At 40.5% G+C, this 26,204-nt stretch overlaps 2 protein-coding genes and 1 pseudogene across 3 annotated transcripts in view; 2 read left to right on the top strand and 1 right to left on the bottom strand.

Annotated features, from left to right (window-relative positions):
* On the top strand, positions 1-20,331 carry DYNLT2B (dynein light chain Tctex-type 2B). Its single transcript, XM_040484852.1, has 5 exons — positions 1-283; positions 3,153-3,286; positions 8,355-8,424; positions 18,327-18,390; positions 20,178-20,331. Exons 1-5 carry the CDS (start codon positions 165-167, stop codon positions 20,223-20,225), a joined length of 435 nt encoding a protein of 144 aa, XP_040340786.1. The 5' UTR covers positions 1-164; the 3' UTR covers positions 20,226-20,331.
* On the bottom strand, positions 11,357-12,379 carry LOC121036384 (60S ribosomal protein L21-like; annotated as a pseudogene).
* Positions 18,334-26,204, top strand: part of PCYT1A (phosphate cytidylyltransferase 1A, choline) — a 51,731-nt gene continuing 43,860 nt past the window's right edge. Inside the window, exon 1 of one of the 2 annotated variants that reach the window (XM_040484851.1) lies at positions 18,334-18,390. The gene's annotated coding sequence lies outside the window, so the exon portion shown is untranslated. Of the gene's footprint in view, positions 18,391-22,329; positions 22,477-26,204 lie in introns of those variants that run through there. The other variant, XM_040484849.1, reaches the window with a different exon arrangement.

The following is a 26,204-nucleotide window of genomic DNA, read 5'->3' as shown; positions in this document are numbered from 1 at the left end:
GGGCCGCCAGACCCGCAGAGAAGGGAGGGCCTCTCTGCTGGGAGCACGCAGCCGCTTTACGTCAGGGCCAAGGGCGGTGCTGTCGCCCTGGCGACGGTTTCGCAGCCCCGCGCCGCCACCAGCCAGGCCTTCATCTCGACACACTGGGCCAAGAAGCCCTAGCTATGACCTCGACGACCGCGGCGTCCTTGTCTATAGGCACGGCCGATGGGTTGCTTGAGACCGAGAAGAACGCAGGGGAGTCCGAGAATACCTACATTTTGCGGCCCGTTTTCCAGCAAAGGCGGGTAACGGACGGGTTGTGGTGGGGGCGACCTGCGAGACTGTTAGGTCAGGCAGGCAGAGCCCGCCTGGAAGCCTCAGCGTCGGTAAAGGGCGCGGGGAGCGGCGAAGTGGGCGGGGCGTGGGGGGGGTGGCAGGCTGGGGCAGAGAGGCGGGGCTGGAGAGGGAGGGGCGGGGCTGGAGGAGAGGCGGGGCTGGAGAGGGCGAGGCGGAGCTGGGACTTAGAAGGTGTTGGGTTGGAGTACCGAGATGAGTCGGCAGAGGAGGGAGGGGCTGGGTCTGGAGCCGCATGGGCCAGCCGGGGAGGGGGCGGGACGGGAGGGCGGGAATCTATTTTTCTTGAGCTTTCAGCTGCTACCGGCAGCTGAAGACCCGGTCTCCGGTTGCAGTGTTAGGGCGTCGGAAGCGCCTGAGGCTAGCGCAGTGGAAATGGTTGGCTCCAGGAGACCTGGGACGTGAGCAGAGGAAAGGAGATGGATGGAATAGAGAGAAGAGCAGTAAAGAAGAGCCTTGCGTAGAATGCCATTCAGCCACACGCTTACTGTGTGCAAACGTGTGCCAGAATACGCTTACTCCTTTGCAGGGTACGGGACCTGTATGTATATAAAGCCTTACCCAGATAGTACCCGGATGTTCTAGGCCCACCACCGCGATAGTTTCCCAGAGTTGAAGTACACAGTCTAGTGCAGGGGAGAGTCTGCTAGGGCTGTAGACTCTTATCACTCGCTTCATTTTCACAAGATGAGAAAATATATATACGTTTAAAAAAAAAGCCCCTCTTGCTTGCCACCAGGTTGCTGATCAAATGCTTGGCAAATACTGAAAGCCAGGAACTTTGGTTATAATGTGATAAAAAATTTCACGCAGCATTTTTATGGTGGGTCGAATGGACATATAAAACTGTATGTTAAGTTATCTTGGTAAAAGTATCTAAATGCATCGATTGCCGTTTGCCTGCATTTCTGTTGTAAAACGGAACAAAAGCAGAACAAGATTAACAAATATATGTTGTGTGGGAATAATCCTATGAGATTATTTGTGACTTGTTTCAACAAAACTTTTAACAGTTCACTGAGAATGAAAAAGGCTTAAGGAAAAGAACCAGATATGGTATGTTTATTAATAACAGGGAGACCCCGTTTTGAACGGATCAAGTCCTGGAAAGTTTGTCAGTGATTCTAAAGTTCATCTGTGAGAATAACCAGCAAGAGAGCAAAGAAAATAATGTTTAACAAGGGGCCACCAATACTACCAAATATTATACCACATTATAAGCTCAAAACCTAAAACATTCTGGTCACTTGGACGTAATAGATAAATCAACTGATAGAATATATAGCCCAGAAAATGAACCTACTGCTGTAATCTATGATAAATACAATAAAAATGTTAATGGTATTGTTACTGTGGTGAAATTAGGGGAGATTTTTTTTTTCTGTCTTCATTTATTCAGTAATCCATTACTCCAAAAAGTATTTATTTTCTATGTGCTGGGTGCCGTTCTGAGAAATGGGGATATAACAGTGAACAAAGCAGATAGAAATTTCTGCTCTCATGGAGTTTACGTTCCAGCTGGGTAGAAGGACAACAAACAAACACAGAAGTGAACTGTACAGTGTATGAGATAGTAATCAGTACTGGGAAGTGAGCTATGAAGTGATGTGATAGGAGGGCAATTTGAAGTTTTAGAGAAGGTGACTTTTGAAAAAAAGACTTGAAAGAAGTGAGGAGGTAGCTATGCATATAGAATGAGACTTGCACTTCAGGCAGAGGTTCACAGCAAGTGCAGAAGCACTGAGGTTGGCATGCTTGGTGTGATCAAAGAAAATAGGGAAGGCCAGTATGGCCAGAGTGGAGAGAACTAGTGGGAAAAGTAGTAAAAAACAAGGTCAGAGTTTGGTAGGGTAGACATATGGGACTGTACAAGTCATAGTTAGGATGCTGCTTTTACTCTGAGTGAGGTGGGAAATATTTGGGGTACCTTTGAATAGAGAAGTGCCATGATCTGACATATATTTTAACAGGACCGATCTAGTTGCTATGTTGAAAACAGGATCTGGGAGCAAACGCAGAGACAGAGAGACTTGTTAGGAGCCATTGTAATCTAGGCAGGAGGTAAAGGTAGCTTGGACCAAGCTGGTGGCAGTGGATGGTGAGAGCGATTGAATTTCAGATTATTCTGAATGTAGAACTCCTTCAGATTTGCTTATGATTTAAGCAAGATTTGCTTATGAACCAGGATGTGTTTTGTGAGAGAGAAAGACGGCAAGACTGACATCAAGGTTTTTGGCCTGAACAAATGGAAGAATGGAGTTACCGTTGACTGATACAATTCTGGGGAGGGGAGATGGTCAGAAGCTTGATGTCGGGGGCATCTGGGTGGCTCAGTCAGTTGAGTGTCCTCCTTATGCTCAGGTCATGATTTCACAGTTTATGAGTTCAAGCCCCACATTGGGCTCTGTGCTGACAGCTCAGAGCCTGGAACCTGCTTCTGATTCTGTCTCCCCTTCTCTCTCTCTCTCTCTGCTCCTTCCCTGCTCATGCTCTCTCTCTCTCTCAGAAATAAACATTAAACAAATTAAAAAAAACCCGCTTAATGTTGGATATATTAAATTTGAGTTGTCTGTTAGACATCCAGATGGAATATGTGTTGGAATGTGTGGTCTGAAGTTCAGGGGAAAGGTCCGGGCTGGAAGTATAAATCAGGAATATGACTTGTTTTCTTAATTTGCTTATATCACTTTTTTAATAAAAAATATGAAAATGGAAGATTACATTGTTTTAGTGGCAAAGAGCTGGGGGCAGTTGGACTGTGAAGGTAAATTGGAGTTTTGGAGTTACCAATTAGTTGTTCAAACTGTTTCATTTAGGTTCAGACCCTCTGTGGTTAAAGACTGTATCCATGCCGTGCTTAAGGAGGAACTGGCAAATGCTGAATACTCTCCAGAAGAAATGCCTCAACTCACAAAACGTTTATCAGAAACCGTTAAAGATAAATTAAAAGGTAATTGTGATGGTCATTGGAAACGATATGTTCCCTTCAAACATTCAATTTTACCTATTTGTTTCCTTCCCCATCTTTAAACAGGGGTCATACGTTATGCATTCTTTTAAACACAAATTTCTCTTCAGTGTCTAGTCTTCTCAGTTATTTGGTAACTTTTATGCATGTGGGTTTTTGCAGATAATGGGAGAGCGTAAAGATGTAAAATAAAACATTGTAGGCAAGCACTGTCTGAGAAATTCCAGTATGGGAAAGACCAGAAGTTACAAGGGCTCCTTTCTTCCATCATTCTTGATTGTTTTTCTCACCAACATATCAGTTCCTTAGGCAGGCCTCTTAGGCATTCATACCCTCACTGTCTGACCTCAGCCCATCTCTCCAGCTGAATCATTAACTAGTTGCCTACTCAACTCTCCATTCCTGCTAAGCTCTACGTATACAGAGCACACCTTGTGCTTTTTCTCCCTGTTCCCTTGGCCTCTGTCTCTGTCTTTTTTTGTTAATAATGTCATACCATCTGAAAAGTCCTTTCTGTCTACCTTTTTAAAAATATAACATTTTGGGGCGCCTGGGTGGCGCAGTTGGTTAAGCGTCCGACTTCAGCCAGGTCATGATCTCGCGGTCCGTGAGTTTGAGCCCCGCGTCAGGCTCTGGGCTGATGGCTCAGAGCCTGGAGCCTGTTTCCGATTCTGTGTCTCCCTCTCTCTCTGCCCCTCCCCCATTCACGCTCTGTCTCTCTCTGTCCCAAAAATAAATAAACGTTGAAAAAAAAAATTAAAAAAAAATATATAACATTTTGTGGAGGGAAGGAAATGTCTATGTAACAGTTACATTTCATTGTACTAACCTAGACAGTCTAGAAAAATACGCATATGAATTTTTTAAAAAATTATATAAAATTCCATTACCCAAAGGTAGCTACTATTTAGTATTTTGGTGTATTTTCTTCTGTTTCTTAATTTTTTTCAGTTTTTAGAGATTAAAATATATATAAAAGTACAAAGAAGAAAATAGAAATTCTGTGGATTTCTATCACTACTGTTTGTATATTAGCATTTTTATTGCACTTTTTAAAAAAAGTTTTATTTGTTTATTTTTGAGAGAGAGGGAGAGTGAGCATGTGTGCATGGGTGGGAGAGGGGCAGAGAGAGAGAGAGAAACAGAGAATCCCAAGCAGGCTCTGCGCTAACAGCACAGAGCTCGATTCAGGGCTTAAACGCACGACCATAAGATCATGACCTGAGCCAAAATCAAGAGTCAGATTCTTAACTGACTGAACCACCCAGACACCCCTTCACTTTTTAAAAAAGTTATTTATTTATTCATTTAAGTAATCTCTGTTCCCAACATGGAGCATGAATTCATGACCTCAAAATCAAGAGTTGCATGCTGTACCAACTGAGCCAGCCAGGTGCCCCTTTATTTTCACTTTTTAATAAAAATTGACTGTTAAAATTATTGTAAAAAAAGATACATGTCCATTATAAATAAATTTAAATGTATAGAAAAATACATAAAATTAGAAAATCATCCCAAATGCCACCACCACATTAAATATCAATATTTAATGATAATCATTAATATCAGGTGAACATATCACACTCTTTTCTATGTATATAGACAGATAAATAAATACTTTAACAACAGTAGGATACCTTAGACTTATTTCACATAGTGGTATAGTATTCATTTTCGCTCTCTCTCTCTCTTTTTACATTTGTTCTGTATTTATTTTTTTTTTAATTTTTTTTTCAACGTTTATTTATTTTTGGGACAGAGAGAGACAGAGCATGAACGGGGGAGGGGCAGAGAGAGAGGGAGACACAGAATCGGAAACAGGCTCCAGGCTCTGAGCCATCAGCCCAGAGCCCGACGCGGGGCTCGAACTCACGGACCGCGAGATCGTGACCTGGCTGAAGTCGGACGCTTAACCAACTGCGCCACCCAGGCGCCCCTCATTTGTTCTGTATTTAAATGAAATGATTGCTCACTATTTAGTCCTTTTGTCATGCCATTTCCATTGCTGAGTTCTTTATTTTGGTTCAATTCTTACCTGATGAGATTTTGTTGTAAATTTTTTCGGGAAGGGCTCAGAAATGCTACATTCTCTGGGTTTTTTCATGTCCGAGGATGTCTGCCTTTTGCCTTTAAACCAAAATAGTTTTGGATGAATATAATATTTTGAGGTAATAACTTATTTTCTGAGAATCTTGTAGACTCGTTTTTCATTATCTTCTGGCATTGGATATTACCGAGGAGAAATCTAAGGCCACCTGATGTCCTCTGCTTAAAGAATCCCATCCTTAACCTTGATGCTCAATAGCTTTTTTAGAATATGGCTTGGTAGTGAAAATTTTATAGCTTTCAATCTGCAGATTTTATTTTTTCCATGTCAGGAAAATTTGCTTCTATCTCTGAAAACATTTCCTGTTGCATTTATTAGATTCTCTTCTTTAGGAAAACAAATACTGATATGTTGAATCTTTATCTTCCATATCTATTAGCTTTTCTGTGCCATACTTTCTTGCCTTTCCTTTGACATTTACTTGTGATTATCTTAAGCCAGTTGTTCAATTTTCATTTGTGTCTGTTCTGTCCTTTGCCACTTTTAATTTATTAGGCCTGCACTGATACTGTGTGAGGATTCACTTTGTTTCTTCAGGCTGTGATCTTCCTTTCCATTTTTCTGCTGTTTATAATCTGATTAAGTTCTTATTTTGTTGAATTTATGAGCTAATTTTGTTCTATACTGTGAATCCTTTGTGAAGAACACGAGCAGGGGAGGGGCAGAGAGAGACACAGAATTGGGAGCAGGCTCCAGGCTCTGTGCTGTCAGCAGAGAGCCCGACGCAGGGCTTGAACCCATGGACTGCGAGGTCATGACCTGAGCTCAAGTTGGACATCTAACCGACTGAGTGAGCCACCCAGGTGCCCCCTTTTTTGTCTTTTAAACAGTGTGTTTCTTTCTTGTTATTCTTTTGTTTGTTTTTGCTGCTGCATCATTGCATATTGCCAGTTGGCTTCTTTCCATTTTATTCTGATGTGGTGTGGTTTTCAGATCTTTTCATTTGCTCTTTTCATAATTGTTTCGACATAATATAGGTGATTTTTTTTTTTTTTACTCTCCCACTATATCTGAGATTATTTTCTTTTTCCCTCAGAACTATGATTTAAGGGCTGTATATATAATATTCTAGCTGCATGGGTATCAGAAAAGGAGGAAGAGAAATGAGTAGAGGAAAGAGGAAGTTCCATGGAACTGTCTGCAGTGTTTTGGGCTCTGTCTCCTAGATTTTGTTAAGTATCCTGAATTAGGGTTCATGTTTCACATGGGAGGAGACCTGTGGTCTTCAGATTGTTTGCCTAATTTACTATATAATCCTGGAGACTTTCATCAGAGTTGGCTCTGTTTCAACTTTGCCCATTTCCTTTCCTTTTTTCCCCCCCAACTGTTTCCACTAGTCTTTGGTTAGAAAAGAGCAGGGAGATAAAGATGCCCATTCAGTTTTCTTCTTTCCATTGGTGTTAGGGAGAATTTTCAGGATTTTGCTGCTTTAGCAGTATAGTTTTTGGGGAAGCAGCAGAGTTGTGCTAGGCCACACCATTATACTTCAGAATCTTATACTGTTATTTTCTTTTCTCCCTTACTGAGCAGCTTACAGTTTTCTAAATATCCCATACTCTAGGGGTGCCTGCGTGGCTCAGTCAGTTAAGCGTCCAACTTTGGCTCAGGTCATGATCTGTCAGTTTGTGAGTTCAAGCACTGAGTCGGGCTCTGTGCTGACAGCTCAGAGCCTGGAGTCTGCTTTGGATTCTGTGTCTCCCTCTCTCTCTGCCTTTCCACCACTCACACTTTGTCTCTCTCTCTCTCTCAAAAAGAAATAAACATTAAAATAAAATAAATATCCCATAGCTTATGCCTTTGCACATGATATTCCCTCTCCATAAAATGGAGAGACATTGTCTGCCTAGTAAATTCCCACTCGTCTTTCAACACTCAGCTTGTGTATCTCATCCTCCAAGAAGCCTTTTCTGGTCATCCCTTCCCCACTGTCCAAACAAAGGAAGGAGCTGCCAGCCCTGTGTTCCTAAAAGACATGCCATTCCTGGAATTATTAATACATTGCATTTTTATTTTATTCTTCATGTTTGCCTTCCCAGCTACTGTGAGTTCTTTAAGGCAAGAAGAGTGTCTTATTTATTTCAGTGTTTTGAGGACCTACCAGCACCTGTCTTAGAGTAGGAGAGAAACAAAGGAAGCTGCGATCTATTGAGAAACTAGTATGTATCAATACTGTTGTAGATGCTTTGCATATTGTGAAAATTACTAAAGCAAAACCTCACTAGAATGTTGGAGTTGGGAGGCCAGAAGGGGGAGCTCTAATACCATAACCGTTCCTTATCAGCCTATACTTTACTACCCTAGCAGGAGAAAGAAAGATTTTCTGCTTGCCTAGCAACAGACCAGCCAATGAGAGACCATCAAAATTCAGGCAATGAAAAGCCACTACACTTTCAACTCCCAATTTACTCCAATGAACTTTTTGTTTATAACAGCTCTCCCAATGTCCTCCTTTCCTCTACAAAAGAGCTGACTTTTTTGTTCTCTGGACTTGCAAATGGTTTTGCTGTAGCTTTCATGTCCTGAATTGTAGTTCTGTGCCCTTCACGAATAAACTCATTTTTTTGCTGGTAAAATAACTGACAGTTTTGTTTTTAAGGTCAGTGTACTATATCTTATCTCATCTCACCTCACAGTGTACCCCCAGGGTAGGTAATAATATTTTTCATTTAACAGATGTGGAAGACTTAAGCCAAGAAGGTAAATAACTTGTCTAAGGCTACACACTTGGTAAGCTGACTTACTCACCAAGTAAAATTTGCCCTCTAGTCTCTCTGACTCCCAACTTATCAACCCGCTCAGTCAGTGCTTATAGACTGAATGCCTATATCCATTTCTAGGCAAATATACCATCATATTTATCACTTTTATCACTTTTACTTATGCCTTTATCACTTTTACTTTATCACTTTTACTTATAGATAACCTTCTTATTTTTCTTTCTAGAAATGGGATTTGACCGATATAAAATGGTGGTGCAAGTAGTGATTGGAGAACAAAGAGGTGAAGGAGTATTGTGAGTAGTTGGTTTTTCCTTCTTGTTTTTATTCTTAAATATTTATTAGGTATTCATCCTCCTAACAATTCAGAAAGATTGTGTCTTTGTGAGAGTGAGAGGAAAAGGCAGCATTACAAAATGCAGCTGTGAACCAAAAAGATCCGGGTATTGAACAGTGAGGTTGACAAGTCTGCGTGAGCTCCGTGAGGTAACACGTTGTGTCGTATCTATAGGGTTTAGGTTTATATGCTCCTAAAAAGAGTATGGGAACATGTATATATGTTTCTTCCTAAATTGCTTTTTGCCTTTTTTTTCCTATCATTCTCCTAGATTAATTTCTTTAACATTGTCTGAGACCTCTTTATTAGCATATCTGGTAACCCTTTCTTACCTCTTATTCTTGGCCTGGGCTTCTATTTCTTTCTTTCTTTCTTTCTTTTTTAATGTTTATTTATTTTTGAAAGAGAGAGAGAGAGAGAGAGAGAGAGAGAGAGAGAGCGCATGAGCAGGGGAGGGGCAGAGAGAGAGAGAGGGAGACACAGAATCCAAAGCAGGCTCCAGGCTCTGAGCTGTCAGCACAGAGCCCGATGCGGAGCTCGAACTCACAGACCGTGAGATCATGACCTGAGCCGAAGTTGTATGCTCAACCTACTGAGCCACCCAGGCGCCCCTGAGCTTTTATTTCTTAAAATTCACTCTTTTTTTTTTTTTTTTTTTGGCCCTGATGTCACTTAGCTAACTTGTTTCTCTTCTATTTTTCTAACTGATTATTGTCTTTCCTTCCCTGGTTCCTTTCTCCCCTACATCGCCAGCTGTGAGCTTTCTTCAAGGCTCACTTCTTGTTCTTGGGCTCTTCTCAATGCTTTTTCAATGAACTCATTCATTGTCATGACCTCAAACTGTCGTTCATGTATTAGTGAGTTCAAAATCTGTATTTCCTCTCTTTTCCTGTGCCCAAGTGTTAATCTCACATTTCCCTTTGCAAACAGTGCTTAGTATAGTATTTTATAAAAAAAAAAATTAAAATATTTGTTAAAGGAATTAAAAAAAAACCCTTGTATATATTATGAGTGAGAATTTTTACTATGGAATGTTGGATTTGGAAGGGACTATGGATATTTTCTACTGTCCACTCTCCTTAATTTATAGATGACACTTATGAGGATCACTATATTTTGCCCAAAATTATTTATCTGGCTGGTGTCAGATTAACTAACAGAGCCTAGCTTTCTGACTCGTGGTGCAGTACTCTTCACTGTGGTGCCCTCTACCATTTGGTCAAAAGGCTTCAGGAGAATTTCTCACCTCCAAGACATAAAGAAATACTTTACTAGTTTATCTCGCCAGTTTCAACTTGTTGTACAGTTGTAAATTTCTTCTCCCTTCTTCTCCTTTCGTCAACCTGACATTTTAATTTCTCTTTCACAGTATTACCAAGGTTCTGTTGACTCTGGCTTAAAACCTCGGAGTCCTCTTTTGTCTTGTTTAGCCGTTAGTCTCTCCTACTGTATGCACTGTAATCTGGATGCCAGGGTTACTTGGCAACCCCTTATCAGCATTTCCAGACTCTGATCTCTCTCCTCTGCATTTCATTTTGCATGCTAGAGCAGTCTTTCAGAAGTACACCTCATTTTCTTTCCATGAACTCTTTAGAATTTATTTTAAACCCTGTCAGGTATAAACTCCTTGAACTGGTTGTGATTGACTTTGTTAAACGTGATAAGGCCAAATTCTAAAGCGTAGCATTCAAGGCCTTCCCCCACCTCCTTTTTTAAAACCTTTATCATCTAAAATTTCAAACATACACAGAAGTACAGGGACTAAGGAACTCCCATTTTTCTGTCATTTAGCTTCAAAGTTTATAAGCCCATACAGATACTGTTTTATTTATCCCTCTGCCTACTCTCCCTGTCCCATCAGATTATTTTGAAGCAAATTCCAGTCATCATACCTTTCATTTGTAAATACAACAATATACGATATCTCTAAAATTTAAAGACCCTTTTTATTTTATTTATTTTTAAAAAATGTTTATTTATTTTGAGAGAGAGAGAGAACGGGAGGGGCAGAGAGAGGGGGAGAGAGAGAATCTCAAGCAGTCTCTGCACTGTCAGCACAGAGCCCAATGCGGGGCTCGAACCCACGATGCGTGAGATCATGACTTGAGCCAAAATCAAGAGTAGGATGCTTAACCCACTGAGCCACCCAGATGCCCTAAAGACCCTTTTTAACATAATAAAATATCACATCTAAAATATTGCCAGTCCTGAATATTATAAAATATTCAGGTAGTGTTCAAATATCCCCAGTTGTCTCATATATAGTTAACTCTTGTGCACCATGTGGGGGTTAGTGGTGCCAACCCCTGCACAATTAAAATAACTTTTTGTATATGCATATAACTTTGACTCCCCCAATACTTAACTACTAATAGCCTACTATTGATTGGAAGCCTTAATGATAATGTAAATAGTCGATTAACACATGTTTTATATAGGTATTATATACTGTATTCTTATAATACAGTGTATATTAAATAAATATATAAAGAAAATAAAATGTTACTAACAAAATTATAAGAGAGAGAAAATACATTTACAGTACTGTACTGTACTGTATTTATTGAAAAAACATCTGCACATAAGTGGACCTGTGCATTTCAGCCCAGGTTGTTCAAGGGTCACTGTATACATATATGAATATGTATTTAAGTGTATGTATTTATGTATGTGTATTTTTTTTTTACAATTTGTTCAGATCAGGATTCAGATAAAGTTCACACATTGCATTTAGTTGATACATCTCTCTTTTTTTTTAATGTTTATTTTTGAGAGAGAGAGAGAGAGAGAGAGAGAGAGAGAGAGAGCATGAGCAGGGGAGGGCGGGGGCGGGGGGGAGACACAGAATCCAAAGCAGGCTCCAGGCTCTGAGCTGTCAGCACAAAGCCTGACTCAGGTTTCAAACTCATGGACTGCAAGATCATGACCTAAGCCAAAGTCAGAAGCTTAACCAACTGAGCCACTCAGGCGCCCCAAAACCCACCAAATTTGAATAAAGACAACATCCAATGAATTCGGACACAAAGTTTGCTTTGAATATTTCTTTGGGGGAGAGGACACCACACTTCTACTCAATTAAGAGTAACATTTTTAGTCTTGAGGTCTTTTTTTTTTTTAAATATATTTACCATGCCATGAATTCATAGGGAATGGGCTCCAGGAGCTCAGGCTCCGATCCATTGGTTCTCACAAAATGTGCATCTCTGGGTGGGGCAGGCTGGCGCTTCAGTTGAACCCAAGTGCTTTTCTCCTTGGCTTCTTTCTTTTCCTGATCATTTTCCTTCACACGGTTCAGGAAGCTGTCTTGACTCTTTGAGTGCTTAATGTGCTCAATATATACATGAATTCTCTTAGCAAGAATCTTGCCCTTGTTTGTTTACAACAATGCCAATAGCATGGTGGGTAACATTGTAGACTCTTCCAGTTTTGCCACGGTAACATTTGTGCCGCATTCCTTTTTGAAAAGTTCCCATTCCCTTGATGTCCACAATATCACCTTTCTTGTAGATTGGCATGTATGTTGCCAAAGGAACAACTCCATGTTTTCTAAAAGGCCTAGAGAACATATAGCGAGTACCCCTCCTCTTTCCCTTTGTGTTGGTCATTTTGGCGAATTACTAGGAGGTTACTCCCTCTTTTATCTCATTGTCTCATTTTTTTTTTACCTTGCCATTTAATTGTTAAATTGGTTTGTTTTTTCTTGGAGAGTTACTTCCTTTCTGGCATTTACTAATTGTACCTTATTTATTACTCAGTGTTCTAGCTTGGGCCATTGGCAGCTCTTTCAGTTGACTCCTGTGTCCCTTTGATATACCCCACTATTATTATGGGGTTTCTTGAGCACTTCTTTACTTACTGGCACTGTGAGCTGCTTCATCTTATTCATTCCCTGCACCAGCCCTAGAGTTAGCCATTTCTCCAAGGAGCTCTGGTTCATTTTATGGAGAATAGCATTAGAAACTAACATCTGGGTGCTAAGTGTGGCCATTAACTTTTTAGGTATTGCTTCTGCTCTGTTAGCTTTCTGTGGTCCCTTTTGTACTCCAATTACCTGTATATAGAGGGAGATTCTCTTTTTACTGTATTTCGCATGTCTTTTATGCTCTTCTCTGAGTTTTTGTGTTTTCTCTCTGTACTTAACTTTTGGATATTTTTTTCTTTTTTCTTTTTTGGAAGGGAGAGAGAGAGAGAGAGAGGGAGAGAGAGAAAACGCATGTGTGTGCGTGCATGCATGAGTAAGTGGGGGAGGGGCAGAGAGAGAGAATCCCAAGCAGGCTCTCCACTGTCAGATGAGGGGCTAGATCTCACGACTGTAGGATCATGACCTGAACCGAAATCAAGAGTCAGATGTTTAACTGACTGAGGCACCCAGGTGCCCTGCTTTTGGATATTTTTCTGTTGACCTGTCTTTCAGTTAATGTGTTCTCTTTTCAGTTGTATCTAATCTGATATTCAACTCACTGACTGAATTCCTTTTTTTTTTCTCAGTGTTTAATTATTTTCGAGAGAGAGAGTGCAAGCAGGGGAGGGGCAGAGAGAGAGAGGGAGACACAGAATCTGAAGTAGGCTCCAGGCTCTGAGCTGTCAGCACAGAGCCTGATGTGGGGCTTGAACCCATGAACCGTGATGTCATGACTTGAGCTGACCTTGAACAGTTAACTAAACTGAGCCACCCAAGTGCCCCTGACTGAATTCTTTTTTTTTTTTAATGTTTATTTTTGAGACAGAGAGAGACAGAGCATGATTGGGGGAGGGGCAGAGAGAGAGGGAGACACAGAATCCCAAGCAAGCTCCAGGCTCTGAGCTTTCAGCACAGAGCCCAAAGCGGGGCTCGAACTCACGAACAGCAAGATCATGACCTGAGCCGAGGTTGGACGCTTAACCGACTGAGCCATCCAGTTGCCTTGCCCCTGACTGAATTCTTAATATCAGTTATTATATTTTTTAGGTCTAGAATATCCATTTTAATTCTTTTTTATAGATTCCAATTCTCTAGTGAAATCATTATTTGTTTTTAATACTACACGAGCATTATTTGCACATTCTGTGAAAGAGATTTCTGAATCTGTCGCAAGGGCAGAAGGGGCCTTGCTCTCACTCCTATTACTAAAATGTAAATTAATATAATTGCTGATCAAACTTACACACTGTTGGCAACTAATTTTTAGCCCCTATTTTAGTTATTGTGATCATCAGCGGGGAAGAAACCTTTTCCTAAGACACTCAGCTGCGAAGGGCAGGCAGTGTTGGAACCCCCCCTCCGTGATACTGCACCACTCTGGAAAATATGCCTTCAGGCTCCTTCCCGTCACTCAAGGCAGCAGCAAATCCTTCCTGTCACCACACTGTCAGCGCAGAGCCTGACACAGGGCTTGACATGGGGCTTGACCCCATGAACTGTGAGATCCTGACCTGAGTCAAAATCAAGAGTCAGATACTTAACCAACTGAGCGCCTCAACTGTCCCACTCTTGCTTTTGGCTCAGGTCATGATCTCCCGGTCATGAGATCAAGCTCCGCATTGGGCTCTGTGCTGGGTGTGGAGCCTGCTTGAGTCAGTGACTCCCTTTCTCTCTGCCTCCCCCCACCTTCAAAACTAAATAAATAAACATTAAAAAAAAGTCTTTTGTTCATAGGTAACTAGATCTGCAAGTGCTTTCCTGGTGAACTACACCTGACACTGAATTAAATTGACAATGAATGCTGGTACTTTAAGCTGCATTCCTGGGAGGCAGCTGCAATTTGATTCATCTAGAGTGTCCTCATGTTCCTCTTTGCAGTTCAGTGCATTTCACAAATGCCCTGGTCACAGCTCTGACTGCCAGCCAGTAGCACCATGCATTCCAGCACCTCTCTGGTAGTGGTCAGTGAGGCCAATGAAATTATTTTTTTTTTTTATCCAGTTCTTCATCCTTCCTCTCTCCTCCCTTTTTACATTTTGGTCATAGCAGTTATTTTAAAGTCACTGTCTGCTTACTCCAGTATCTGGATCATGTGTGATTCTGTTTCCGTTGATTTTTTTTTTTTCTTGGTAATCCTTCATGTGGCCGTGTTAGCATACCTAGTTTAAATCCTGGACATTGTGTCAAAAAATTATAGAACCTCCAGATAATATTATTTTCTTCCAGAGAGGGTTTACTCTTTTCCTTTTTCATTCAGATAGACTATGAACTGCTTACCTTAATCCAGCCAGGTACTAACCAGAGTTGAGGTTGGGTTGCATTTTTGATGAGGCTCCCTCTGCCTTTAGTTCACCCTTCTTTCTTGAAGAAGCCGTCCAGATGGGACCCCACCCCCATCAGGTACTGACTTCTTTACTTGGCTCCTCAGCATAAAACTATTCTTTACTTCAAAAGTTTTTGCTTTAGTGTACTAGCTTCCTATTGCTCCTGTAAAATATTATCACAGGTGCCTGGTTGACTGAGTTGGAAGAGTGTGCGACTCTTGATCTCAGGGTTGTGAGTTCGAGCCCCATGTTGGGTGTAGAGATTACTAAAATAAATAAATAAATAAACAAACAAACAAACAAACTGAAAAAAAATTACCACAAACCCAGTGGCTTAAAAATATTATTTTATAGTTCTGGAGATCATAAATCCAAAACAGGTTTCATTCAATGAAAATTCAGGTATTGGAAAGACTGCATTCCTTCTGGAAGCTCTAGGGGAGAATCCCTTCTTTTGCCTGTTCCCACTTCTAGAGATTGCCTGTATTCTTTAGCTTGTAAACCCTTCCTCCATCTTCAAAGCCAGCAGCATAGCATCTTCAAATATTTCTCTGACTCTGACCCTCCTACCTCCTCCTTTCTAAGGACTCATGTGATTACGTTGAACCCACCTGTATAATCCAGGATAATCTCCCCATCTCAGGATCCTTAATAATATATCTATAAGAGTTTTTTCCTCGTATACTGTAGCTATTCACAGGTTTGGGGCATTAGGACATAGATACATTTGGTGAGAGGGCGTTATTTTGCCTACCACACATGGCTTTCAGTTTCAAAATTCAGCACCTGTCTTGAGGGGAAAACCTACCATGTGACAGGCTCAGTTCTACTCTCTCCTTTTTCACAGTAATCTTGGTTCCTTAAGTCTCCAGTTTTATCTTCTTAGCTGCCAACAGTACTGCTGGTTTCTTTTTCCCTCAGTAATTGGTTCCCTAGCTGGGAAAAGCCTGGTTTCTTAGCTTTTAGTCCTGTGCCTGGACTTGCAAATGACGCAGGGAGAATTCTGATGCAGGATATCCACTTACCTCCTAGCAGTTCACCTCTCTCTGGAATTTTGGCTTCCCTGGTCTTAACTTGCTTCAGCTGCATTCTGATTCACTTAATCCAGCCTCACTAACTGATCTTGCGGGGAACATAGGCCTCTACACACTGTTCCATCATACTTCTTCTCAGTCCTATTGACACAAATACTTACACTTAAATATAGCTTTGTATGTATGTATGTATGTATGTATGTATGTATGTATGTATAGCCCAGGGTTTGGGTGTGACCCTGAAGTCCCAGGTTTGTCTTATACATTTCTAGCCTAGGCCCTAGCATTGGCCATTTCTCTGAGAAGTCCCTAGTTCCTTTTATTGGCAAATGATATATAGACCAAATTTTGAAAGCAAGGATTGTGTTTTTTTTGCATCTTTTTATCATTTGTACCTAGCACTTTGCTTCATATGTAATAGACCCTCAATAAATGTTTGTTAAGTAAATGTTTATATTCCTGCTTTCTTTGGGGCTACTTAGCTTAAGTAACATCCTTCATTAACTCTTTTTTGACTTTTTCTCCTATCTAAATTCTCTAAATGTCTGTGGCACTTCTACAAATTTAGTACAAATGTGAAAATTAGGCTTGGACTAAACAGACTTTACAATACTTTCGAATCCTAATAACCGATAAATTAGCATCAACCATACATTATCTTATTCTTTTTATGTGTGTTAATTTTTTTCACCTAATTAAATTGGGAGTTATTTGAGGATTGACACAGATTTTTCTCTTTTTGGGCATATGGTAGCTGCTAAATAGATACTTGTTGGTGATGAATTAAGTAGGTTAATTTTATTTCACATTGTTACTGTTGCAGTTTGGAAAGAGATGGAACTTTTTTTCACTTAAGAATGTGTGAGGGGCACTTGGGTGGCTCATTCAGTTAGGTGTCTGACTCTTGATTTCGGCTCAGGCCATGATCTCAAGGTTGGTGGAACTGAGCCCTGCATTGGGCTCCACACTGACAGCATGGAGCCTGCTTGGGATTCTCTGTCCTCTCGCTCTGCCCCACCTGCTGCTTGTGCAGGTGCTCATTCTCTCAAAATAAATAAATAAACATTAAAAAAAAATAATGTGTGGAATACTAGGTTGGGAGACTCTTCTATGCAAAACTTTAAAAAAGCACTTTCAAAAATGAACCAATATTAATATGGTACATGTGTTGTCTTTCTCTATAACTTGAAGCTGAACTGCCTAGGTTCAAAGCCAGACTTTGTCATTTACTATTTGTTTGACCTTGGGCAAGTTTACTTAATTTCTCTAATATTCAGTTTCCATATTTACTAAATTAGTGTAATAACAGTACCTACTTCACAGGATTAAATGAGTTAATACATGTAAAGCACTTGGACTAGTGGCAGGCACAAAGTGCTCAATAAATGGTAATGATGACTCATATATATACAGTTAATAAAAATGTAAAACATTTATAATTAGTTTTTTCACTTTATATTGTGAATGTATTTTAATTTTTGTAAAGTTTGTAAACATCTTTGTAAAAGATCTTTGTAAAATGTCTCTTTAATGGCAGCTGGTAGCATAGAATTTCATTACCATGAAATACCATAATTTCATCGACCACTTACTACTATGCATTTAAGTTGTTTGCATTATTTATTTATTTTTCAAAATTTTATTCATTTTTTAACTAATCTCTACATGTAACATGGGGCTCAAACCCCCAACCCCAACAGCAATAGTCATATGCTCTACTGACTGAGTCAGCCAGGCAGCCCATAGTTGTTTCCATTTTTTAAAAAATGCTTATTTTGAGAGAGAGAGAGAGAGAGTGCATGAACGTGGGAGAGGAGCAGAGGGAGAGAGAATCCCAATCAGACTCCATGCTCAGCACAGAGCCTGACGTGGGGCTTGATTTCATGAACTGTGAGATCATGACCTGAGCCGAAATCAAGAGTTGGACACTTAACTACTGAGCTACCCAGGCACCCCTGTTTCCATTTTTTAAATTGGCTTTTATTTTGCCTAACATTCTTTCTTACTCAAGATTTGGGTAGAGGAGAATGGCCAATTTGAGAATTCAGAGGTAGCATAGCAATTCTGTAGAGACAATACTGGGTGTAGAAGTAGTTAGAAGATTTCTAGTTCAGAGTTTATCCTTTTCTGGAACTCTACAAAATGATCAGGTTGGATTAAATAATCTATTGGGTCCTTTCTAGACCTACTTTTTAATATTATTTTGCAGGATTGAGCTCATTTCAGTCATAATTCTTAGGTATTAATTTCCTCTTAAAGTTCCACAAAAATATCTTGGCTGAAGTAATCTATAACAGAGCTTCCCACCCAGAACACCAAGGACTTAAAAGTATTGACCCCTTAAGCTTTCAGGCAGCCAGAGTCTGAGGCTGTGAGAGCCCATGGGCTGTCACCTCCAGTGACATCTATGATTCCTGTCCCTCTTGGTTTATCCAGTATGTTCTGCTGTATACAAATAGGATTTTCTGCATGCCAACCTGTGAAAGGGTTTGGAAACGCTGATCTACAAGAATGTATCAAGGAAAACTTTTGCTCATGGCAAATATATGCAAGTCAGATCCTTGTTATATTGTTTATAATTCTTCATTCTCTGACTTTTCAGCATGGCTGCTCGCTGTTTCTGGGATGCTGACACTGACAACTATATTCATGATGTTTTCATGAATGTAAGTCCATTTGGAAGCCTTTCTGTCCTTTCCAAGGACAAGTGGATATTCCAAATCCAATTAATATTATTAAGATATGAGGACACTTCAGTTTTAGATGTTTGTCTTAAACTCCTGGATGAGATGATTTTACTGTTCCTTTACTATGTTACTAAAGCAGGAGAAACCTAATGTGCTGCTAATAGGCCAGGAGATTTGTAGCTGTGCTGATGACATAACTCTTCACAAGTGTGATTTTGAGAATGTCAGATTGTTTATTCAGTGCTAACAGACATATAGCACTTGGCTAACTACAAAGAAGAGGTGCTAGGGATAAAATGATGAATAAGACAGGCATGGTTTCTGCTTGTAGAGAGCTTATAAACCAGTGGGAGGTCAGACAATGCTCACATTAACAAATAATTAATTTAAAACTTTAGTTTTCAGTTATTACTTAATAAAGATGACCAGGATCTGCTTTTAGAGTGCAAGGTCACTCTAAATGACCTTATGTCTACGAATAATTTTTAAAAATAAATAAAAATAATTTTTCGGAGCCTGGTTTAGGGTGCTGACTTAGTCTGCTATATCTTTAGTCCAATTTGTTGAGTCAAGTGTATATTTAGGTCTCATTTTCAGAGCTTATTTTGTTTATTTGGGGGGAGATCCCAGGAAGCACTGATAGAGGATGAGGACATGAGACAGGAGAGAGAAAAGTACATGTTATTGCGCCTATAATTGCTGTGGATAACTGGACTGGGTCTCAGGAGAACTCTGGGCGGCGCTGTAGAACAGTGGCCAAAGTGGGATCCGCAGACCAGTGCTAGTCCTTGTCCTGTTTCCAGGTCCTTCATGAAACAAGTACATAAATAGAGTGTAAGAGTTTAGAAAGTCTTACAGAAATTTGACAAAGCAATTTATATTGATTAAATCTAATAATAAAATGTTTAGGCTGTATTTTGTATGTTTCTTTTTTCATTTCATTTTTGTGCTTATTAATTTTTATTGTATTTTACAAAAGCATCAGTCCATAAGGGCCCGAAAAATTAAAGCAAAAACAAATTTCTCACCACAGATAGCACTGTTGTAGAACACAGTTCATAGTTCTTCTACCCAAGGAGGCAGAGAACTGAGCTAACCAAAGAATTTTGCTTTGGTTAGTAATCAGATACTTGAGTTTAGATTGTTTTTCTGCCAGTAGTACTAGGCTGGAGGAGAGATTTGTTGGTCAGGAGTTGCTGAGGCAGGTGGATCTCCTGTAATCATTACCTAAAAGCTGTTTTAACAAGTGTAACTGGGATTTGGAAAACATTTTGTGATTCCAAGTTAAAGATGGATAAATGAATTGTATCAGTTAAGAATAGACACCCAGAGACCATTTGCCCTTATCCAGAATTTATGACAAGGTGCTGTTATTTTTATCTGTGATGTTATAATATAGTTATGCATTTACTCCAAGAAACTCAAGGTATTTCATACACTGTTATTTCTGTGATAAATCAGGGAAAATGGGAATACTTATAAATACGAATTACATAAAGTTTATTAGTTTGCATTTTACTTCTACCTTCAAAAAATCTAATTCTTTACCCATCCTACCCTTTGAGCAAGCAATTTTGTAGTTACCCTGAGGCAAGCAAGTTTATGGCTCTAATCTGGAAACCCTTTATTGAAGAAGAAAAAACCTTCATGACTGAAAATTGGCAAAGATCTGAGATGATGTTAATTTCAGTTGCCTATGCTACCTTAGCCCTTAATTAGTACTAATGTTCTGGATTTGTGTGTTTTCTGTTTTGCTTGCTTTTTAGGACAGTTTATTCTGTGTTGTAGCGGCATTCGGCTGTTTCTACTATTGAATCTTTGAAAAGTTGGATAAAGATAATGACCATGAAGAAATATGAACTTTTTTATACTGTTAAATATCTCAACAAAATAAAGATAATTTGGCAGTTTGGCAACTGAGTCTGAGTTTTAGGCCTTATATTTTCATGTTTTGATTTTTGTTGTAATATGTTCTCACTGTATTTGCAAAGTGGGGAGAATCCATATTTCAGTTGTTCAAACATTGTACCAAATTGTAAATATTTGGGTATATTTTCTACCAGTGTTTTTTATATTTGCAGGATTAAAAAAAATCATATATTCAATTTTGTACCCTGATTTTTCACTTCTAGTGTCATGTGCAGGGTTCATGTCATTTTATTTGCATTGTTGTGATTTTGATAAGCATAATTTAATAGCTGCACTTAGTCTGTTAGGTTATACATTGGTTATTTTTCCCATTTCCTTTGTAAGGGACTGATTATAATTTTTTACTATTATAAATAACATTGAAATGAATTTATTTGTGCATCAAGTTTTTTTCATACATTTTGAATTATTGTCTTTATCTCTCATCCAGTATTTTTGCTTAGCTATTGCGACTCTACACCTTACACAGCTTATTAGGTTAAACACACATTGATTTTTTTCCAGGGTTTGCCCACAGTGTCAGCGACATTGTCCAAGTTCTGTATGAAATTAGCCCTTCTTAAAGACTCTGAGATTATTGTTACTACCCACACTCCCACTGTCTTTGTGGTGATGTTCCGCTTGTAATTACTTAAAAAATTTTTTTTAAAGTTTATTTATTTTTGAGAGACAGAGTGTGAGTGGGGGAGAGGTAGAGGGAGAGAGAGGGAGACACAGAATCTGAAGCAGGCTCCAGGCTCTGAGCTGTCAGCGCAGAGCCTCACATGGGGCTCAAACCCACGAACTGTGAGATCATGACCTGAGCTGAAGTTGGACGCTTAACCGACTGAGCCACCCAGGCGCCCCTACTTTTTTTTTTTTTTAATGTTATTTTTGAGAGAGAGTGTGAGTGCGGGAGGGGCAGAGAGAGAGGGAGACAGAGAATCCAAAGCGGCTCCGTGCTGACCGTAAACTGTCAGCCCCATCCCAGACTCAACTCAGGAGCTGGGGGATCAAGACTTGATGGTTGGACGCTCAACGGACTAAACCACCCAGGCGCCCCCTTCCTTGTAGTTCCTGATGTCTTTTCCAGCTAGCAGTCAGTCCTTATTTGGAGCACCTTAGTCTGTAGGCCATGTTCAAATAACTCATTGAAATTCAAAAGGGAAAGGGTTACAGTAAATCCTCTTTCTCCCTGGAGGCTCCTCAGCAGAGGCATAAGTATCTACCCACTTCTCAGCCACTTTCAAGTCAAGCATGTAGACAAAAAATAATAAATACATCAAAAAGTTCTTTTACATTCTTCTCTCATGACATTGGGTATATGCTTGCCTTACATCTGTGGAATCAAAAGGGACCCCTCCAAAGGTTCATTCTAGCAAAGGAAAACGTTTTTCTTCACCAGATACCCTCCTACATGTGATTTCCTACCAGTTGGCCTCCCTTGAATCCGCTCCTGCTCAACTAGCCCTCGGTTGATTCCTACTGATCATTTTTCCGTGAGCCAACCTGGGTCAGAAATAACAGGAGGAAAACCAGCTTTGGGACCAGCTACAGGTTACTACAGGACTTGATTGCCGGACACGAATTCTCCCTACAAGACCGAGTAGGGCAAAGGTGGTGCCGTGTTGGAGCAGTCGCCCAGGGGTCTCCGGTGGAAGGCGTCACGGCCATCTGCCCTGCACCAGACGCTGGAGACAGAGCAGACAGGTCCTCCCCGGAGGAACCTGGCCCGGAGCGGGGCGAAAGGGAAGCCGCCGGCTTAACGCATCGTGACTGACTGCCAGGGAGCAGGCGCGACAGTTCACAGTCGTATCTCCTCGCGAGGAGGCGTCTTTACCGCAAACTGCAGTTCCGCATGGAACCTGACCCTTAGTCACTTCGTCTCTAGCGTCTGGAGTTTTCTGCTCAGCCACTCCACCCCAAGGGCCTCCGTGGAGGCGGAACTACTGTGTCAGGGGTCGTGGTTTTCAGGGAAGTGTCGCGGTCGGATTGACAAGAGGGCGGGCAGTAGGCGGGACTTCCGGCCCGCTGTTCCGTCAGCTGCCTTTCCCGGGCGTCTCCCCGCAACCTCCTCAACTTCCCTTGTCCGTGACGCGGCGCCTGGGAGAAATCCGACGGGACGGGGGCCGGGGGAGCGTGACCTCACCACTGCAGGTGAGGATCCGGTGTGTGCATATCCTTGCGGCTGTCTTTGAGAGAACAGACTGTGCGGCTAGGACCGCGAGGAGACTGACTGAAAGAGTGGGTCAGTGACAGCGAAGGGAGTGTAAGGAGGGGCTGTGGAGGCTACTGTGACCCAGAGGGGCAGTGACAGCGAGGGGACTGTGACCGAGATGTAGCTGCTTGCGAGGAGCGTGCGACCCAGAGGCAGTGAATGCGAAGGGACTCTGACCTCGGAGAGCGCGAGGCAGAGGCTGCGAAGGGACTACGATTGAGAAAGTATGAGGCAATGACTTGGAGGAGACTCTGGTCGATGGATAGTGACTGTGAGGGGACTCTGATCTAAGGGAACTGAAGGCACGGCCGCAGGGGGATCGACCAGCAGTAACTTTGAGGGGCTGGCTTGGACAGCAGTGTGGGCTCAGTGACTGGACATGGTACTGTAGGGTTATGTCTGGGCACTGGGTGTGGTTGGGTGGTCATGACTGGGCAGAGAAGGTATTTAGTGTAAAGAACACTGGTCTGGGACTTATCAGGCCCGAGTTTAATTTTATGGACAAACATCTTGTGGCTGGGAAACGTAACCTCCGGACTGAGCTACAGTTTCTTCATCAGTGAATGGGAAGTTTGGACTAGATTAATATTTCCCGGACTGTGGGTTCCATCCTATTATTGGGTTGTGAAGTCCATTTAGTGGATAGCACCTGAATTAAAAAAAAAAATGGAATACAATAGAAATTTCCAGTGTGTTCACATAGTGAGGGTAAGTATTGTTTCATGAAACTTGTTTCAGTTTTCCGTGTATGAGATTATGATGTCAAATGGATTTCCTATATCTTAAAATGTATGAAATGTAGTACAAATGTTTTAAAAATGTTGGACCAGATTATTTCTGACTTATCTTTCAGGCCTAAAATGCCAGGAGACTGTTTGGATGTGCAAAGACTGGCTCTGGCTGGGGCATAGGCTCCATCAGATCGACTTAACGGGCAAAGGCTTCCCAAATATAAGTGAGATGACCGGTTATGAGGGAGGACTGAAACTCACAGTCTCAGTTGGGAGAACTAGAACTCACATTTTGCAATAGAGACAGTGGTATTTACAGAGGCAGTGAGGATACAAGGGTTTGTGATAGGAAAAACTGCTAGAAATAGACATTGAGAAAGAGGAAGCTTTGAGGAGGGTAGGAACAAGGCTTAGGAAGGGAATTGAAGACAGAGACAGAAAACATTCTGCCGAGAATAAAATGGGAGTAGGGAGATATGGCCTTCAGGGCCCTTTTCAATCTTGACATTTAGTGATTCTGTAAGTACCGAGAATTGCTGGTAAAAAGATACTAGTTGAGAATGGTATTGGTCCAGTAATCAATGGTAAACAGATGGTGACCATGATGGGGAAGAAAGGATGATGCTTAGAAAGTCAACAGTGGTGACTGGAATACCATACCAGAGAGGCTTTGATATATTTAGCTGTCCAGCTCAATGATTTGTGCACTGGAGGCCAAGACTGGCATACTGGAAATGATACCATGCTGTGGGTAACGTTTTAGCTGCTGTTTTTATTCCTGCTGATCCCATTTGTGAGGGTGGCTGGTGGTGCAGATGAAATGAACTAAAGTGAATTTCACTACCCCCTCTCTACAAACCTTTGTAGAAGGTGCTACTGATTGTACCACCCGGTGTTTTTTTTAAAAAATCTAATAGAAGAAACTTGAGGTAATTTTACTTTATCTGACACTGCATTTATCTGATAACCTAATAGTCACCCCCACTTCCTATACATGTACACTTTGTGATACTGGAAGGGAGTTCAGAAAGATTCTTGAGTGGTAGTGAGTTGTGAATAATGTCTTTGTTTAGCTAAAAAATGGCTAGTTACACCTTCTTCTAAAACATTAGATGTTTACTTGGCTTACATTCTACATAACTAAAAGGAACTACTCAAGAATTTCTTTCTGTAACCAAATATGGTTGGCTGAGCAACACAGGTTTGAGCTGCGTGGGTCCACGTACACGTGGATATTTTTTCGATTAATGCAATGCTGTCAATGTATTTTTTCTTCCTTATGATTTTCTTAATAAAATTTTGTTTTCTCTAGCTTTATTGTAAGAATACAGTATATAATACATATAACATACAAAACGTGTTAATCAACTGTTTATGTTATTGGTAAGGCTTCCAGTCAACAGTAGGCTATTAGTAGTCAAGTTTTGGAGAAGTCAGAAGTTATATATAGATTCTCAACATGTGTGTGTTGGGGGGCGGTGCCCCTCATCTCTGTGTTGTTTAAGGGTCAGTTTTATATGCTTCAAGGTAACTGACTTAGAAGAGAAGACATTTAGGCCTGGGGACTGCACTACTGCCTCTGGGGTCCTTTGGGTTTGTTGAATGAAAGGATTCTTTTTGACCGGCCTGTTTTGCAAATTCCCTTCAAAAACCAGTATTATGTCCTGATTGATAAGGAATGAACTTTATTCTTTTCTTAGCCTATGGTTTCTCTTCCAATAAACAGTTGAGGTTTTATTTTTCTTGGGGACCTTCTCGTTGGATATGTGATCGCTTAGGGAAAATAATCTAGTCAGAGCCTTGGATTCAGAAATCCCAGGTTACTTTATCTGATGTTAACGCTGACTCACTCTGTGAGTATGGGAAGAATTGTTTGCTTTTTCTTGTTTCAGCTTTTCTAACTATGGCAGAGGTTGCTATTCGTCTGCTTAAACAATCCTTTAATAATCTGAAACATACGCACACTTACAAATCTTGTATACAGTCTCATGGCATTTGTAAACCACCTGACCCCATTCATGATTCCCCTATAGAACTGTCTAATCTCTAGGTTAGACATCATTACCCTAGGGAGCTGAATAATTTTTCTGTGTTATAAATGCTGATAAGAATTAATTTATAAAATATTTATAGAGAAAGCAAGAATAATAATTTGCTATTGTTAATGACGAGTAATGACAAAAATATCTAGTAATAATTGTAATTTTATGCTTGTCATGTATTTGCATAACTCTGATCTGAAGTCAGATCTTTTGGCGCTTCTACTAATAGAGAACTCCCTCTTCTACAATTGAGTCAGTAAATTCAGGGACTATACATTTTTACAACTCTATTTTGCAGTACGTGCCAAAGCTCCACTCCAGAAGGGGGAAAAAAAAAGAACTGTGAGTCTCTAACAAATATTTGGCATTGGGTTAGGTTTGTTTACATGCATTATCTCATTAACATAAATAATTGCATTGCTTGTATTTTACTATTTGCAAACAAGATTAGTAGATAGCTATATAGCTGGCTTTTTTTTGGTTTTTGTTTTGCCTTTTTATCCCTTTTTTGGATAACTCTCTTGTTAAAAGTTAGATTGGTTTGAAGCTTTCTATATTTGTACTAGAGTGATTGCCAATGAGCTAGGGGAACCCCTGGCTGTTAGATCACATTCACAACTATTTGCAAACCAGCTGTGAAGTGAAGGCTGGTAAAAAAAAAAAATAGTGACATATGGTCTTTGCTGTATGCTAGAGAACAAATGGTATGTGTAGCACTTAACAGAAAGCAGGTAGTTTTTGGTTTTTTTTTTTTTTTTTGGGTGGTTTTTCTTATCTAAAGGGAATTACCTTAGATGTGATTATCCTTGTTTATTTTCTGGCCCTAAAGTAGAAGTCTTTTTTTTTTTTTTTTTTACAGTAGAAATCTTAAATCATTTTGTGCCATGGACGCCT

The sequence above is a fragment of the Herpailurus yagouaroundi genome, unplaced genomic scaffold (assembly GCF_014898765.1).
Source record: "Herpailurus yagouaroundi ecotype Mexico unplaced genomic scaffold, PumYag 162, whole genome shotgun sequence".
Lineage (NCBI taxonomy): Eukaryota > Metazoa > Chordata > Mammalia > Carnivora > Felidae > Herpailurus > Herpailurus yagouaroundi.
The sequence above is the reverse complement of the archived record's forward strand: the minus strand, read 5'-3'. Positions and strand labels throughout refer to the sequence as shown.

Bases quoted from the DNA above. Each gene is read 5' to 3' on its own strand.
- DYNLT2B (XM_040484852.1), top strand. From the start codon at position 165: ATGACCTCGACGACCGCGGCGTCCTTGTCTATAGGCACGGCCGATGGG. The intron at 284-3,152 runs GCGGGTAACGGA...TGTTTCATTTAG, and splicing joins CGGCCCGTTTTCCAGCAAAG to GTTCAGACCCTCTGTGGTTA. The intron at 8,425-18,326 runs GTGAGTAGTTGG...CTGACTTTTCAG, and splicing joins CAAAGAGGTGAAGGAGTATT to CATGGCTGCTCGCTGTTTCT.